Source organism: Callorhinchus milii, unplaced genomic scaffold, assembly GCF_018977255.1.
Source record: "Callorhinchus milii isolate IMCB2004 unplaced genomic scaffold, IMCB_Cmil_1.0 Scaffold4, whole genome shotgun sequence".
NCBI classification, from domain to species: Eukaryota; Metazoa; Chordata; class Chondrichthyes; order Chimaeriformes; family Callorhinchidae; genus Callorhinchus; species Callorhinchus milii.
In genome coordinates this window covers 71339235-71354939 of record NW_024704745.1, presented here as the reverse complement: position 1 = coordinate 71354939, position 15705 = coordinate 71339235, and the positions used below count along the sequence as shown (strand labels likewise).

General features: G+C 42.4%; 1 protein-coding gene across 1 annotated transcript in view; it reads right to left on the bottom strand.

The window, feature by feature from the left end:
• The window catches only part of kl (klotho), a 50956-nt gene that overhangs the window by 16900 nt on the left and 18351 nt on the right, over positions 1-15705 (bottom strand). Inside the window, exons 2-3 of the mRNA XM_007891274.2 lie at positions 13901-14414; positions 719-987 (exon numbers count right to left, since the gene is read on the bottom strand). Coding sequence (XP_007889465.2) covers positions 719-987; positions 13901-14414 — 783 coding nt within the window. The remainder of the gene's footprint in view (positions 1-718; positions 988-13900; positions 14415-15705) is intronic.

The window sequence follows — 15705 nt, the reverse complement described above, 5'->3', positions numbered from 1 at the left end:
GCTGGGGTTTGGATTCGGGAGAGGTAGCGGCCAAGGGGGTTGGCGTGGGAAGATGCCTGAAGACTCAATCAATGAGGAAGGTCTTGAGATGGACCTTGAAGGAGGAGAAGGAACGGAAGTCAAGAGAGTGGGGGCAGAAAGGCTGAAGGCCTTTCTGACCTTGTTGGTGGGGTGGACAGGGTGAGAAACGTGAAGCAAGCCAGTGCCTGCCAAGCAGAGGGAGCAAGTGGGTTGCTAGGTTTCAGAAGATCACACTAGATATAGAAGCAGATAACGTAAAATTACATTCTAAATCAAATAAAACACAAAGAACATGGAAAATAAACAGAGTTTGAAGTAATTAACTGTACTATGCAACTATGATGCATCTCTTATGCGTATACACAAAATGAAGACTGGACAGTTTTAACGAATATCATTTTTAAGGAATATCATAATTTTAAAATTGTAGTAGCCAATTATGGTTGGCAATGAATTCAGTCACTTTAAGGATTTTTTAAAATGTTATATAGTTATATAGGCACATCACGATTAACAGAGCAGTGCTACAGTATCTCAGGCAAACAACAAACTGCAAAACCAGTGAGACTATTAAGGGTACTTAGGTGGAAATGAATGGAGGTGTAGTAAGCATAGTTAATGATCAGCTGATAACTAATGCTTGTGATGAACAAATACATATTTTGTTTTCATTTTAAAAACATATTTTCAAAAATACCTGTATGACGTCTTCAGAAATGCCCCAAGAAAAGTTGCAGGGAAACAATCCTCTAATAGGTCTGTTTTCTGGTGATGGGGGGAATCCTCGATCTGCTATCACTTGCTGGTAGAATAGAGCAGAGGATTTGGGGATTCTCTCCTTCTCTTTGCTTAGCATGTCAACATAAAACAATCCTCGTCGGATACTGTAACCAGCGTCCCACTCAAAGCCATCCACAAGTGACCATGCAGTGTACCCAATCACATCAACGTCATCATACTTTATAGCTGTGAAAACACAAAGAAAAAAACATTTAAAATGTTGTTCTGCAATATCGTAGATGCACACCTTGGCACGTGTGCTTTACAGAAAGACACACTAGTAAATTATAAATAAACCTTACTTTTGATATAGCGCCTTTCTGGAGTCTCAAAGAGATTCATAGGATTTTACTTTAAAGTGTAGTGGCTGTATATTTTGAAGGAGATTAGGTAGAGAGATGCAGATAACGTGACCTTATCCATTTTGGGAAGAAGAATAAGGAGAGAAATTGTATGCTAAATGGTAACATTTTTAAAAAGACTAGAGACCTAGGCGTTAATATACATAAATCTTTAAAGGGGGAAGATAGGTGTACAAAGCTAATGGGATCCTAGATTTTAAAAATAGGGACATAGAATATAAAACCAAAAAGCTGATGATTAACTTGTATAAATCAGTAGTAACATCACTGGTGGAGTAGTGTGTCCAGTTGTGGTCATTCCAGTTTAGGAAAGATGTCATACAGTCACAGGGTTATAGAGGGGCGCAGAGGAGATTTACTAGGATAATCCCAGTAATGTGCTGTCTGATTTATGAGACAAGAGAAGCTAGATTACTTTCACCAGATCATAGACGGTTGAGAGCAATCCATCAGAGATCTTTAAAATTATGAGGAGTTCTGAACGAGGAGATAGGAAGAAATTGTTTCTTCCGGCTGGCAAGTAACTGCGGGGAGCAGTGGTTGAGGCAGGATCTATGTTAGCTTTCAAGAGGAAATTTGATCAATATCTAAAAGGAGTAATTTACAGGAGAAAAGACGGGTAAATGGGACTGAATGCATTGCTCTTTCAAAAAAGGCAGCATAGACATAATGGGACAAATGGCCTCCTTATATGCTGTAAAGTTCTATACCTCTCTGGTTTGCCTCACCACCCTGCTTCTTGCTATCTAAAGGTTCCACAAAAAATGACTGTGGAGTGAAAGCTGTAACCTGTGGAGTGAAAGATGTTAATTATCGCTGCTGGTTACTTTGGTTATTTCATCCACAACTGTTTGGGGACACTGCTGTTCAAAATTGGCCGCCTCGATTCACCCCACAAAATACACATCAATTTACTTTACAATATATTCTGTGAAGCTCTTTGAAATGTCTCAACAATGTGATAAGGCGCAATATCAAATGCAATGATTATTCTTCTTATTATCACATCATTTAAAGTTCTGCCCCGCCAATGCCTGACAGCAAATGTGAATACCCCTTCCCCCCAACTCCAGTGCAACAGTTGGGCCCAAAGCTTACCCATGACAGTTAATGAGCATGTCTGCCAATGAATTGTGGCCAGTGATTAGCTAAACTTTGATTTTTGTCAGTTATGTCAGTTTCTTTCAAGAACAAATTATCACTGGTGAGAATTAACATACAATGGGTCATCATTTTCATCTCTTTGTACATCCCTTTGCTGTCCACTAAATTACTAAACATACATTATATCAGAGTTTAGCAAAACATAGCATCGAATAGCTGCAATTCAAATGGACAACAGCTTGCATTTATATAGCGCCCTTCACACCGGACAGCATCTCAGAGCGACAAAGAGTGACAAAGCCTGATGCCAAGCCGGGGTGGGCGTAAGGATGGTCAAAGAGGAAGGTCTTCAGTCATGATCTAAAAGGGGGGCAGGAGGGGCAAGGCAGAGGGATTGAGGGAGAGAGTTCCAAAGCTTTGGGGCGCAGTGGCTGAAAGCGTGTCCACGGAAGTCAATAAACAATTTTATCTGAGGGATTTATATTAATAATAATAATAATAATCCTTGCATTTGATATAGCGCTTTTCACGTCGGGAGGACGTCCCAAAGCACTTCACAGAACACACTGTAAAGTGAATTGACTGTATATTTGTGGGCGAACGCGGCAGCCAATTGCCCACAGCAATGTCCCACAAGCAGTCGAAGATTGAAAATGACCAATTTATTATTGTTTGTTTTGGAGGGATTATTATTAGGCTCTGTGTGGAGTAAGGAAACTTGCCCAAGGTTTCGCCCTCTGCCTGGAATTGAACTCAGGTCTCTCACTTGCAAAGTGAGTGCTCTAACCACTGAGCCACAGGACTCCAGTGGTTAGAGCATTTCAGCTGGGACATCAGGAGAAACTCGCTTTTCTTTTTAAATAGAGCTTGGGATCTTAAACATCCATCTAAATAGGCAGATGAGACCTTGGTTTAACATCTCACAAGAAGGTTGGCAACTCCAGCGTTCCTGACATGGGCCTTGAATGCACAACCTTCTGACTCAGAAGCAAGAATGCTACAAACTATTCCAAATGGACACCTGGTTACGTAATAATCTGACTGATGTTTCTCAGCCTGATTCATGGGAGTCACTCAGAGATATCAGCAAATATTGACTGGCCATTGAATTGTTTATATAACAGCGACAGAGGAAACTCAATTCAACTGTGGACGAGAGTATAAAAAAATTGCTTACAACAAATTACGAAGCTTGTAGTGCAGTAACAAACAAAAACAAATCAATGCTGTGCCTAATAGGCCAGAAATAGCATAAAATTCACAACTGGATAGCTGCAGTTTCAGATTATAAAATATGGATTCTCACCTTGACTGTTGCAAATTGATCCAAGAGCACAAGTTCCAGGGCTGCCCAACATTCTGACTCTTTCCCCACAGAGAATTAATTTTAGCCCAAGTCACTGAATCACATTTAGCAATCAGACAGAGAGTCACTGAACAAATCCAACTCCATTGTTAAAAGTATTTTATTTTCGCCGAGGAGAGTGTGACAGATTTCAGCAACAACTTACACTTATATAGCGGCTTTCATGTAGCATAGTGTCTCAGAGCACGGTTCAGTGGCAGGGTTGGAGGCTGAGCAAGGGAGGAAGAGGAGGAGGAGGAGGAGGAGGAGGAGGTGACCATAGACACAGTCTAAGAGATAATTTTGCAGGGGGATTTAAAGATAGATGAAGAGAAGACAAAGTAGACAGATTGAGAAAGGGAGTTCCAGAGATTAGGGTGATTAAAGGCTCGGCCATCAATGGGGTGAGGAGGGTTTGAGGAACAGGCAGCAGGCCTGTGTTCGCTGTGAGAAAGGAAGGGGCAGAGGAGTGGCACATTGTAGGCGCAATTGGTTACCACATTTCGCCCGTAAAATATACAGTCAATTCATTTTACTGTGAAGTACTTTGAGACGTCTCGAAGACGCGATAAGGCGCTATATCAAATACAAGGATTATTATTATTAGTATGGTATTATTAGAACTTCTAGGGTATGAAGGGACTTGTATTGGGAAAGTGAGAATCTTGAAGTCAATCTGTTTGGAGACAAGGGAGACAGTGGAGGTTGGTAGGGATTGGGGTGATGGGATTGTGGAGTTTGGCATGGAGTTTGTGGAGTTCTGTAGTGCAGTGGTTAGAGCACTCGCCTTGAAGGCGAGACACTTGGGTTCAATTCCAGGCAGGACAAAACCTTGGGCAAATTTCCTTACTCCACACACCTAATAATAATCCCTCCAAAACAAAACAATAATAAATTGGTCATTTTCAATTCACGACTGTTTGTGGGACACTGCTGTGCGCAATTGGCTGCCACGTTTCGCCCACAAATATACAATCAATTCACTTTACAGCATATTCTGTGAAGCGCTTTGAGACATCGAGAAGACGTGAAAAGTGCTATATTAAATGCAAGGATTATTATTATTTTATTATGGTAAAGATACAGGTGGTGGAGTTTTGTATCAGCTGGACCTTGTGTATGGTGGAACTGGGAAGACCAGCGACGAGTGCATTTGAGAAATCGAGGCGGGAGGGGATATATTGCTTTATATGCAAAATGTAAAAAAAGGCTGATAGGAAAGAAAAAAAACACTTATCTGGAGAGATGTGAACCCATTGGTTAAAAGAGACCTTTCTTTATGCCTACGTATGCCTAAGAGATGTTCAGTGCTTTACCCTAATTCCATCTCATTACAGAATTGTGCAAATGTGGAATGTACTGCCCTCCCAAAGGTTGTGGGGTCAAAACAATTAGGATGCATAAAATAATAATATTAAGAATAATAATACTTGCATTAGATATAGCGCCTTATCAAGGCATTGAGACGTCTCAAAGCTCTTCACAGAATATATTGTAGAGTGATACCCCCCTCTACAAAAAGGGGCAGAAAGATAAACCCGGAAATTACAGGCCAGTCAGCCCAACTTTGGTAATAGGAAAACTACTGGAGACCTTAATCCGGGACAGAATAAATCTCTACTTAGAGGAACATGAGGTAATTAGAGACAGCCAACATGGATTTGTTAAAGGCAAATCTTGCCTAACAAATCTAATAGAATTTTTTGAAGAGGTGACTGCGAGGGTTGATGAGGGAAATGCGGTGGACGTTATTTACATGAATTTCAAAAAGGCTTTTGACACAGTACTGCATAAGAGATTAATAAAAAAATTAGAGGCCCATAGTATTTAGGGGACAGTGGCAGTTTGGTTTAAGAACCGACTGAGTGACAGAAAGCAGAGGGTGGTGGTTAATGGGTGTTTCTCGAACTGGAAGGAGGTGTGCAGCGGTGTCCCCCAGGGATCGGTATTGGGACCACTACTCTTTCTAATATATATTAATGATCTGGACTTGGGCATAGAGAGCACTATTTCCAAGTTTGCAGATGATACAAAGTTAGGTAGGGTAGTAAATAGCGAGGAGGACTGTAACCAACTGCAAGCAGACACACACAGAATGGTGGAATGGGCTGACATGTGGCAGATGGATTTCAATATGGATAAGTGTGAGGTGATACACTTAGGTAGGAAAAATGATAGGAGGCAATATAGACTTGGTAGCTCAATCTTAAGGGGGGTGAACGTACAGAGAGATCTGGGTGTTCAAGTAAGCGAATCATTAAAGGTAGCGGGGCAGGTAGATAAGGCAGTAAAAAAGGCATTTGGTGTACTGAGCTTTATTAGTAGGGGCATAGAGTATAAGAGTAGGGAGGTTATGGTTAATCTATACAAAACACTGGTTAGGCCTCAGCTGGAGTACTGCGTCCAGTTCTGGGCACCTTACTTCAGGAAGGACATTAAGGCACTGGAAAGGGTGCCGAGGAGATTCACGAGAATGCTACCAGGAATGGGGAACCTTAGCTATGAGGACAGGCTGGAGAAGTTAGGACTTTTCCCATTAGAGCAGAGAAGGTTACGTGGGGACCTGATAGAGGTCTTCAAGATCATGAAAGGTTTCGACAGGCGAGATAAGGAAAAGCTGTTTCCGCTGGTAGGTGTGTCTGTGACCCGTGGTCACAGTCTTAAGATATCTACCAAAAGAAGCAGAGGGGAGGTTAGAAGAAATTTTTTCACTCAGCGAGTTGTTCGAATTTGGAATGATCTGCCTGAAAGGGTAGTGAAGTCCGATTCAATAACAGCTTTTAAGAGAGAACTGGATAGGTGTCTGGGGAAGACGGGTTTGCAGGGTTATGGGGAGAAAGCTGGTGATTGGGGTTAGTGAAAGTGACTTGCTCTGTCAAAGAGCCAGCACAGACTCGATGGGCCGAATGGCCTCCTTCTGTGCCGTAACATTCTATGAATCTATGAATCTATGAATATAGATAAAATATGAAATATACAGAATATATTGTAAAGTGATATATATAAAAGGGAGATAGATAGATAGATACTTGGTAATGTCGGGGAATTAATGAGTCAAACAAAAAAAAGCATAGAAATGGATTAAAATATGATTTTTATGACCTTAAAGTGTTCACTAGTGATTTTGCATGATCAGGAAACACCAAATGGTACAGCTTGTAAGGTAATGGCGGACCTTTAAATGACTACTAAAGTTCTGTGTGAGTCTTAAAAAGTTTGCATGTGGATAAAACCTTTCCTTTATCTCTTGATTCACTTGTGTTCTTCCTGTGCAGAAAGGCACGTATTGATTGCCTGGCAATTGGCTTGTGTTAAAATGGATAACTCACTTATAGATGAGAGATTAGATAATACAACAACAACAACAACAAGATTCCATTTATAAAGCGCCTTTCACGTCAGGAGGACGTCCCAAGGCGCTGCACAGTTGGGTCATGACCCGAGCAGGGGGGAAATGGTCAGGGTGAGGGGAGGGAAGGGAGGGAGCGAGGAGGGGGGAAATGGTCAGGGTGAGAGAAGGGAGGGAGCGAGGAGGGGGAAATGGTCAGGGTGAGGGAGGGAAGGGAGGGGAGCGAGGAGGGGGGAAATGGTCAGGGTGAGGGGGGAAGGGAGGGAGCGAGGAGGGGAAGAGAGTCGAGAGGGGAGCTGAAGGCTCGGTCAAAGAGAAAGGTTTTGAGACCGGCCAAGAAGGAGGAAAGGGAGGAAGCGGCGAAGGCACTGGGGGATGGAGTTCCAGAGCCTGGGGGCTGAGAGGCTGAAGGCCCGACCACCGATGGTAGGGCGGTTGGGGCGGGGGACGTGGAGCAGACCGGAGCCAGAGGAACGGAGGGTACGCGCAGGTAGGTAGGGGGATAGTAGGTTGGAGAGGTAGGAGGGAGCAAGGCCGTGAATGGCCTTGTAGGTGAGGATGAGGATCTTGAATTCGATCCTCTGGGGGATGGGGAGCCAGTGGAGGTGAGCGAGGGTGGGAGTGATGTGTTCCCGAAGCCTGGTGCGGGACAATACACGAGCTGCAGAGTTCTGAATGACCTGCAGCTTGTGGAGGGAGGTGGCGGGAAGGCCGGCGAGGAGAGAGTTCCCGTAGTCCAGCCTTGAGGTGACAAAGGCGTGAACCAGGGTTTCAGCAGCGTGAGGGGTGAGGTAATGCCGTAGTCTGGCGATGTTCCGGAGGTGATGGAAGGCACCAGTTGTGGTGCGGATGTGAGGGAGAAAGGACAACTCAGGGTCGAACAAAACGCCGAGGTTCCTGACGGCTTTGAGAGGTGGAGAGTGCAGCCTTGGATGCTGATGGTGTCAGCGCCTGAGGTGCGGAGGCGCTGACGTGAGCCAATCAGGAGGGCCTCGGTTTTTCGCACGTTGAGCTGAAGAAAGTTGTCTCTCGTCCAGGACTCGATGTCGGACAGGCAGGCTGTCAGGACATCGGTGGTCGTGGAGTTGAGAGTAGAGGAGGAAAGGTAGAGTTGGGTGTCATCCGCATACATGTGGAAGTTAACTAATAAATAAATAAACTAATAATAAATCTGTATACCAAGAATTCTTGTGAGTAGAACTCCAACCCGTCTATTTCTAAATCAATTACATAACATCTCCGGAGATAACAAGCTGCCTAAACCTCACCTATACCAAATTACCTAATGTGCCATCAGATCCACTTTCCCTTCTACCCTAAACCCCATTCTAGTCCTGTCAACCCTTTACAGTAAAACCCTGTGTCGTATTTTGAAGCATCTCGACGATGTGATGAGAATGATTATTTTATTATTAAATGTTGCACTTTGTGGTATCAGAAAATAACCTGCCATTGACATCAATTAGAAATTGACATCTCGTGACATGAGGCAACTATACTCGGGATTTGATCATTTAATGCTGAATATTAGCAGGAATGAAGAAGAGCTATCAATAGAGAAGTGAAATCTGTGGCCTTTTTAAATATGTTCCTTTGTGATAATTAATTTGTAGAGCGCCTTTCATATCGGGATGACGTCCCAAGGCGCTGGACAGTCAGGGGTCAGGACCCGAGCATGGGGGAGGGGTGGGGGAGGGGTGACGGAAGGCAGAGAGGTGGGAGGGCAACTGAAGGTGCGATCGAAGAGGAGGGTCTTGAGACCGGCCTTGAAGGAGGCAAGGGAGGAACCGAGGCGAAGGGACCATGGGATGTAATTCCAGAGTATGGGGGCAGAGAGGCTGAAAGCTCGGCCATCGATGGTAGGGTGGGTTGGGCAGGAGACATGGAGCAGGCCGGAGCCCCTGGACGGAGGGAGCGAGGTTGGTAGGGAGTCAGCAGGTCAGAGAGGTAGGATGAGGGATGGGGATCCAGTGGAGTCGGGCGACGGTGGGAGTGATGGGGTCAGGTGCGTGGTGCCTGGTGTGTGAGAGTACACGAGCTGCAGAGTTTTGGATGATCTGCAGCTTGTGAAGAGAAGAGTTGGGAAGGTCGATGAGGAGGGAGTTTCCATAATCCAGTCTTGATATGACGAATGTGTGGGTGAGGTTTCAGCAGCCTGAGGGGTGAGGCAGTGGTGGAGTCTGGCAATGTTGCGGAGGTGGTAATGGGCAGTGCCGGTCATGGCACGGATGTGGGGGAGAAAGGACAAGTACAAAGACCTGAAACCTTTAATGAGAAGAGGCCACCTAGAGGATTAATCTCCAGGTCAGCATGTCTGTTATCATCTACAGAGCGTGAGTCTCTGTCACAGTAAAAGGCTCATTACCTGCTGACAGGATTTCACAGCATGATCCTGAGGCAGTGGAGAGCTGCTTAATTAGTAACACAATGTGACAGATTCTGAATGTGGAAGGGACATTGAACCTAGTTGCAAACCAGCATTTTAATTTGGTTTCTCCAAATAACCTGTTTTCTTGATTCTAGACTCCATATGATTTTACATTTGCTGCCTTTTAATCAGTGTCTTGCAGGATTTGGCGGGAAAGCAATAGACTAACTGTATTACTTATAGAATTCAAAATCCTGGGAATCATGAAGGTAAAAATATAATAACTTAAATAACTGCCATTTATTTTTCAGGTTAGAGCAAATTATATATTTTTTTATCAGTTTATGTAGCCTGGCAAATCAACTTAAGTTTTAAAAATCTTCGGATACAGCAAAAGTCTGATCTGTATAAATTGTATAATCGCCTAAGCATCTTTTGTACCTTATTTTAGGAAGGCATTCAGGAATTCTTGCAAATGGTGCTTCCATCCACATAACACTCAGAGTTGAAGTGCTGCTGTTTGTTCAACAACAACAACGACAACAACTTGGATTTATATAGCGCCCTCCACTCCGGACGGCGTCTCAGAGCGCTTCACAGTAACGGATACCGGGGCCGAGCCGGGGGGAGAGGGAGGAAGGTGACCAAAGGTGCAGTCGAAAAGAAAGGTCTTCAGCTGAGACCTGAAAATAAGAGGGGGCAAAGCGAAGGGAGTGAGGAAGGGAGTTCCAGAGCCTCGGGAGTAGTGGCTGAAGGCACGGCCGCCAATGAGGGAGCGGAGGATTCGGGGGGCAAAGGAGGAGGCCAGACCTAGAGCTTGATGTTAGCTTGATGTTCTTACCCTGGGGGAGTAATCCTTTTTTGTAAATGTTAGCCCCTCCATCGATTTGCTATAATTTGACTTTCCCAGGGTTTGTCGGGCTGGTAGAGCCCAAATCCTCTCTAGTAGGCCTAGGATTTTTTAAAAAAATATTGTACAAAATGATACCCTGTCCTGTAGTTTAGTGGTTGGAGCACTCACTTTCCAAGCGAGAGCACCAGAGTTCGATTCTCATAAGGGCAAAACGTTGGGCAAGTGTCCTTTCTCCACGTGCCTCTGTTTGCCTCGCAGTAAGTAGGAACCCAGTCGTTAGTCAATTGGGAGATCACTTTACTTTTTCAATCCCATTTAAAATTTTCTACAGCTCTATGAGGTTCCCTCTGAGTTATTTTCCTTTAAGCTTACATCAAGCTCTAGGTTTTTTTTGTCTTTAATTGTGATTTCCTTGGATTTATCTGGCTAGAAAGGCCAAAATCTCTGCTCCCCAAGGGCAATTTCTACAACAACAACAACTTACATTTACATAGCACCCTTCACACCAGGCAGCATCCCAGAGCGCTTAACAATGGTGGAGCCCGATGCCGAGCCAGTGGGAGGGGGAAGGTGACCGTAGGCATGGTCGAAGAGGAAGATCTGAAAATGGGAAAAGAGGGGGCAAGGCGAAGGGTTTGAGGAAGGAAGTTCCATAGCTTCGGGGCATAGTGGCTGAAAGCACAGCTGCCAATGGTGAACTGGAGGATTCGAGGGACAAGGAGGAGGCCGGAGCCAATAGAGCAGAGGCATCGGGTAGTGCTATGAGGAGAGAGTATAATGACATATTTCCAATCTGCTCCCACCTATGATCAGATGTGTCAGTTATGAAAAGCATTTTTGTTGTTTACAACAATCACATTTATGCAATATTTGGATTATTGCATATACTTTAACCAATACATATGTGATCTTCTTTAAAATGAAGAACTATGACTCCATCATATGGCACCAAGTGTGTCAGTAAAAAATGTACATCAGATGATATTTAACACTTTGTAAAATCCTATTAGAATTTAAGTTTATGAAATCCTGAGCGAGTCGGATGACAAAGTTTATATGTACCCAGAACATCAAACCTGTCAGCTTTCTGTTACCATGTCAAGATGTTTGTTAAATGAGATCATTACTTTAGTCTTAACCATCCTTCCTAATAGCCTGTTCCATCAGTACACACAAGATTGCAAGAGTGGTTCAGATGAAGAAAGCCCTTCAGCCCACTTGGTCTCTTTCAGCATGCTCACCCTACCACCATTTTAATGTACAGTAAAACTTGCATAAGTCTGATCTGTATAAATTGTATAATTGTCCTGTGGCTCAGTGGTTAGAGCATTCGCCTCACAAGTGAGAGACCTGGGTTTGATTTCCGGCGGGGCAAAATGTTGGGCAAGTTTCTTTACTCCACACGCCTCTGTTTACCTCGCAGTAAGTAGGAACCCGGTTGTTAGTCGATTGGGGGATTGCTTTTCCGGGGGAAATAATTCCTTCAAAAAATAATAATAATAATAAATTGGTCACTCAATCCACAACAGTTTGTGGGACACTGTTGTGCGCAATTGGCTGCCGCGTTTCGCCCACAAAATATGCAGTCAATTCACTTTACAGTACATTCTGTGAAGCGCTTTGAGATGTCTAGAAGACATGATAAGGCGCTATATCAAATGCAAGGATTAGTATTATAATTGCCTAAGTCATACATCTGCCCAACTCCTGTTGAAGAGTTTATATTCTATGCAGGTTTGACATAACTACTACTTTGCATAAGTCTTATTAAATGTATGGTCCCAACTGATACGACTTATGTGAGGTTTACTATGCTAACAAGTTGTGTTATTAAATGAGTCCAACCTTAACCACCCTTTAGTCAATTAACTTCTGTGTAAACAAATGCTTCCTTTCTCTCCATTTTCCTCAGCTCCCCCCACCCACACCTCAGATTCACAATTTGCTCTGTGAAGGGCTTTGAGACCTACTCCTGACGTGAAAAGCACTAAATAAATATAAAATTGGTGGTGGTGTTGTTCCTGGTATCAATTCTAAACCTGCTGTTCACAATCATGAACCCGTTGATCTCTTGTCCTGTATACATGGCATATTGAAAGTATTTTTCTGGGTTTACTTTTTCTATCCCACTAAATATCTTACATAACAGCCCCCTCTGAGTCATCTCATTTAAGGACTGAAAAGCTTAAACTTGGTGGTTCTCATAGATCAGATATCCAATGCTTGAGGGATAACCTCAATGCTCTCTTCCACAGCCTGGCCATCCCTCAATTTCACAGTGACCAGATCTGTGTGCAGTACTCCAGATCAGATAATAATTATAATACTGCAAATAATAATATATTAGTTTTGCCCACAAAATATACAGTCAATTCAATTTGCAATATACTCTGTGAAGTGCTTTGAGACATCTCAACAACGTGATAAGGTGCTAAATCGAATGCAAGGATAATTATTATTATTTTAATACTTGTTTTGTTTTACTGCTTTCACATTGGGAGAAGGTATTGTGAATTTATTGTGAAGTGGAATGACTGCATATTTGAGTAATGTAGAGTTTGACTTTTGGGGAATTGAACTGAAATGACTGAAATGATTTGGTAATGTTGCTCATCATTCTGTTCACTTTGTTTATTATTGCCTGTTGGGTCATTGCTTGTTTGTTGCTGTCTGTTGAGACATGGTGATGTCTATAACCCAGTAGGCACAGTAATTGGCATAGTGAAGTTACTAGTTGTATATGTAAGGTACTAAGAAAGACAGAAATAAAACAACGCACGTTTCAGAACAACACAAAAGTAATGCTCACAGGACCACCTCACAAGATAATTGTTTTCTTTTAATTATACAATAACTGGTTGGCAGTATTTCGTGAAACTGTTTGGATAAACAAAGCTAACTTCAAACAAAGGAAAGTAAATTTCATATTTAAAAGTAAATTCAATTAATAATTAATATCATTGTTCACTTACAAGATACTTAGTGACTACAGTTTAAGTGTGAAGTTCTTTGAGATGTCTTCCTGATGTGAAAAGGCGTTTCTCAAAGATAAAGATTATTACAAGGATTATTATTATATATATTAAACTAATATTGTTTACAGTGCTAGGTGTATAACTAGGTAAAGCAGAATTACTGGAACAAAACTATGTTTCCACCTGGGTCTCAATTTACTGTATTTTCTTAGCAGTTTCAAAGTGACCAAAATTTGGCACATTATTGATTGCAATGTTGATTTGAAGCTTGTTTTCTGCAAATTCTTTGAAGAACTTAAGAGAAAAAAAGTCTTCAAAGATAGAATTCAACAATTTGCCAAATTTGCACAGTATAATAATGAACCTTGCATTTGATATAGCGCCTTATCATGTCTTTGTGATGTCTCAAAGTGCTTCACAAAATATACTGTAAAGTGAATTAACTGTATATTTTGTGGGCGAAAGTATAGATGCATTTAAGAGGATGCTAGATATGCATATGAGTAAGAAGGTAACAGAAGGGTATGAGAGGGTGTAAGCTGTGGGTGGAAACTCACGTGGAGTATAAATGCCAGCATGTAAATCTATATAAGTTCTGGACATTCTGAAATGCTAAGAAAATACTGCACATCTAGACCCAGGTGGAATTTCTCCCAACTTGTCCAATTTATATTATTTCCTTCAACGACCTTTTGTGGTGATGAAACAATCCATTAATGAAAAGATTGATTGAAAATGCTTACCTTTCAACACATCCATGAGAAAGACCTTTAATGAGTACATGCTGTATACGTCCTCAGTTTTGGTGCTGCTGTTATCATCCCAGCCATTCTCCACAATGAATATTTTTGGGTTATTGTATTCCATCTTGATCCAAGACAGGAGCTGTCTTAGAAAGTATTTCTTAGATTGTTTGAATATCAACTTCGGGTCCAAAAGTCGAAAGCTCAGTGGCCCAAAAGAGAGTGCAAAAAAATCCGCTGTTTCCTTTATGTCCATTTTCTCTCCATCATCAAATAGCGGCAGCAGTGATTTGAGGTTATCCTTCATACATTCTGGATAGTCTCCATCAATAAATATGGGTTTGGCAAACCAACCCAGCACAGAGTTGATAGAGCACTGGCAAAGTTTGATGTTTCCAACATTTAAGTCCTCATTTTTAGGCCCTACCCAATGGGAAGCCAAAGCTATTGAAACATGACCTTGTTGAGTCTTGCGGTAGCGATCGTTGTAAAGATGCCAAACTTTGGAGTGTGCCTGGCGATCAAGATATCAAACACAGTGTTAATGGTATCACAGTCGATTCGACCTGATCATAATCTAAGAGGTATTTCTTTATCGATTACATACTATTTTCAAAGTTGGAACTCTCATAATTTCCTTCCGCCACTTTATTACAGTTTGCACTGTTTTCCTGGTTCATCAATACTCCCCATGTGAAAGAAAGCTGGCCCCAGGCATTTGTATAGTTGCTCTTAAAATGGTCACCGAGAGAAGCCTTGGATTGTCTTTTGGGGGGAACGTCTAGTCTTTACTCAGTACTTCCGCTTGACGGGGTAATTGAGATTAGTAATTCACTCCAGTGAAAAGACTAGCACCAGACATATCTGTGACCACTGCACAGTCCTTGTGAAGACTAATTGTGGAGTCCTGTAGCTCAGTGGTTAGAGCACTCGCTTTGCAAGTGAGAGACCTGAGTTCAATTCCAGGCAAAGCGAAACCTTAGGCAAGTTTCCTTACTCCACACGCCTATTAATAATCCCTCCAAAAAAAACCAATAATAAATTGGTCATTTTCAATCTAAAGTGTGCAATTGGCTGCCACGTTCGCCCACAAATATACAGTCAATTCACTTTACAGTGTGTTCTGTGAAGCGCTTTGGGACGTCCTCCTGACGTGAAAAGCACTATATCAAATGCAAAGATTATTATTATTATTATAATTCGCATCAGGAGCACGTCACAAAACACTTCACAGGATTACTGCAAAGTGTAGTGACTGTGTATTTTTTGTAGAGGATTGCAGCAACTAATTTGCGCAAAGCAATATCACACAAACAGCCAAGGAGAGAATGATCAGTTTTAGTTGGGAATTGTTGGCCAGGAGAGTGGAAAAACTCCCTTTTTTTTCCAAATAATGCCAGGCGATTTTTAACATCAAACTGAACAGGCAGACAGGACTTTGATTTAATGTTTCATTCGAAGGACGGTACCTGTAACAATGCACTACATTCCAGGCACCACATTGGAACGTCAGCCTAAACTGTATGGGTTGCAGGTCCCGAATTGGGGTTTGAAACTACAACCTTTTGACTCAGAAGCTACCAACTGAGCCATGTTTAAGTGAGTATTCAATTTTTGACAGTACCGCATGGAAAATAGGTTGGATATCGGTGACTACAGAGGGTAGGTAAGTCTGTCCAGCTGCCCAGCTATCTGGTGGACCAGGTAGGCACACACCTGATCCTTACTAGCATCTATCCCTAGTGGAGTTACATAAGGGCATTTCCCTGCTTGAAATTATGGTGTCAGTAATCAGAATCAGTGCC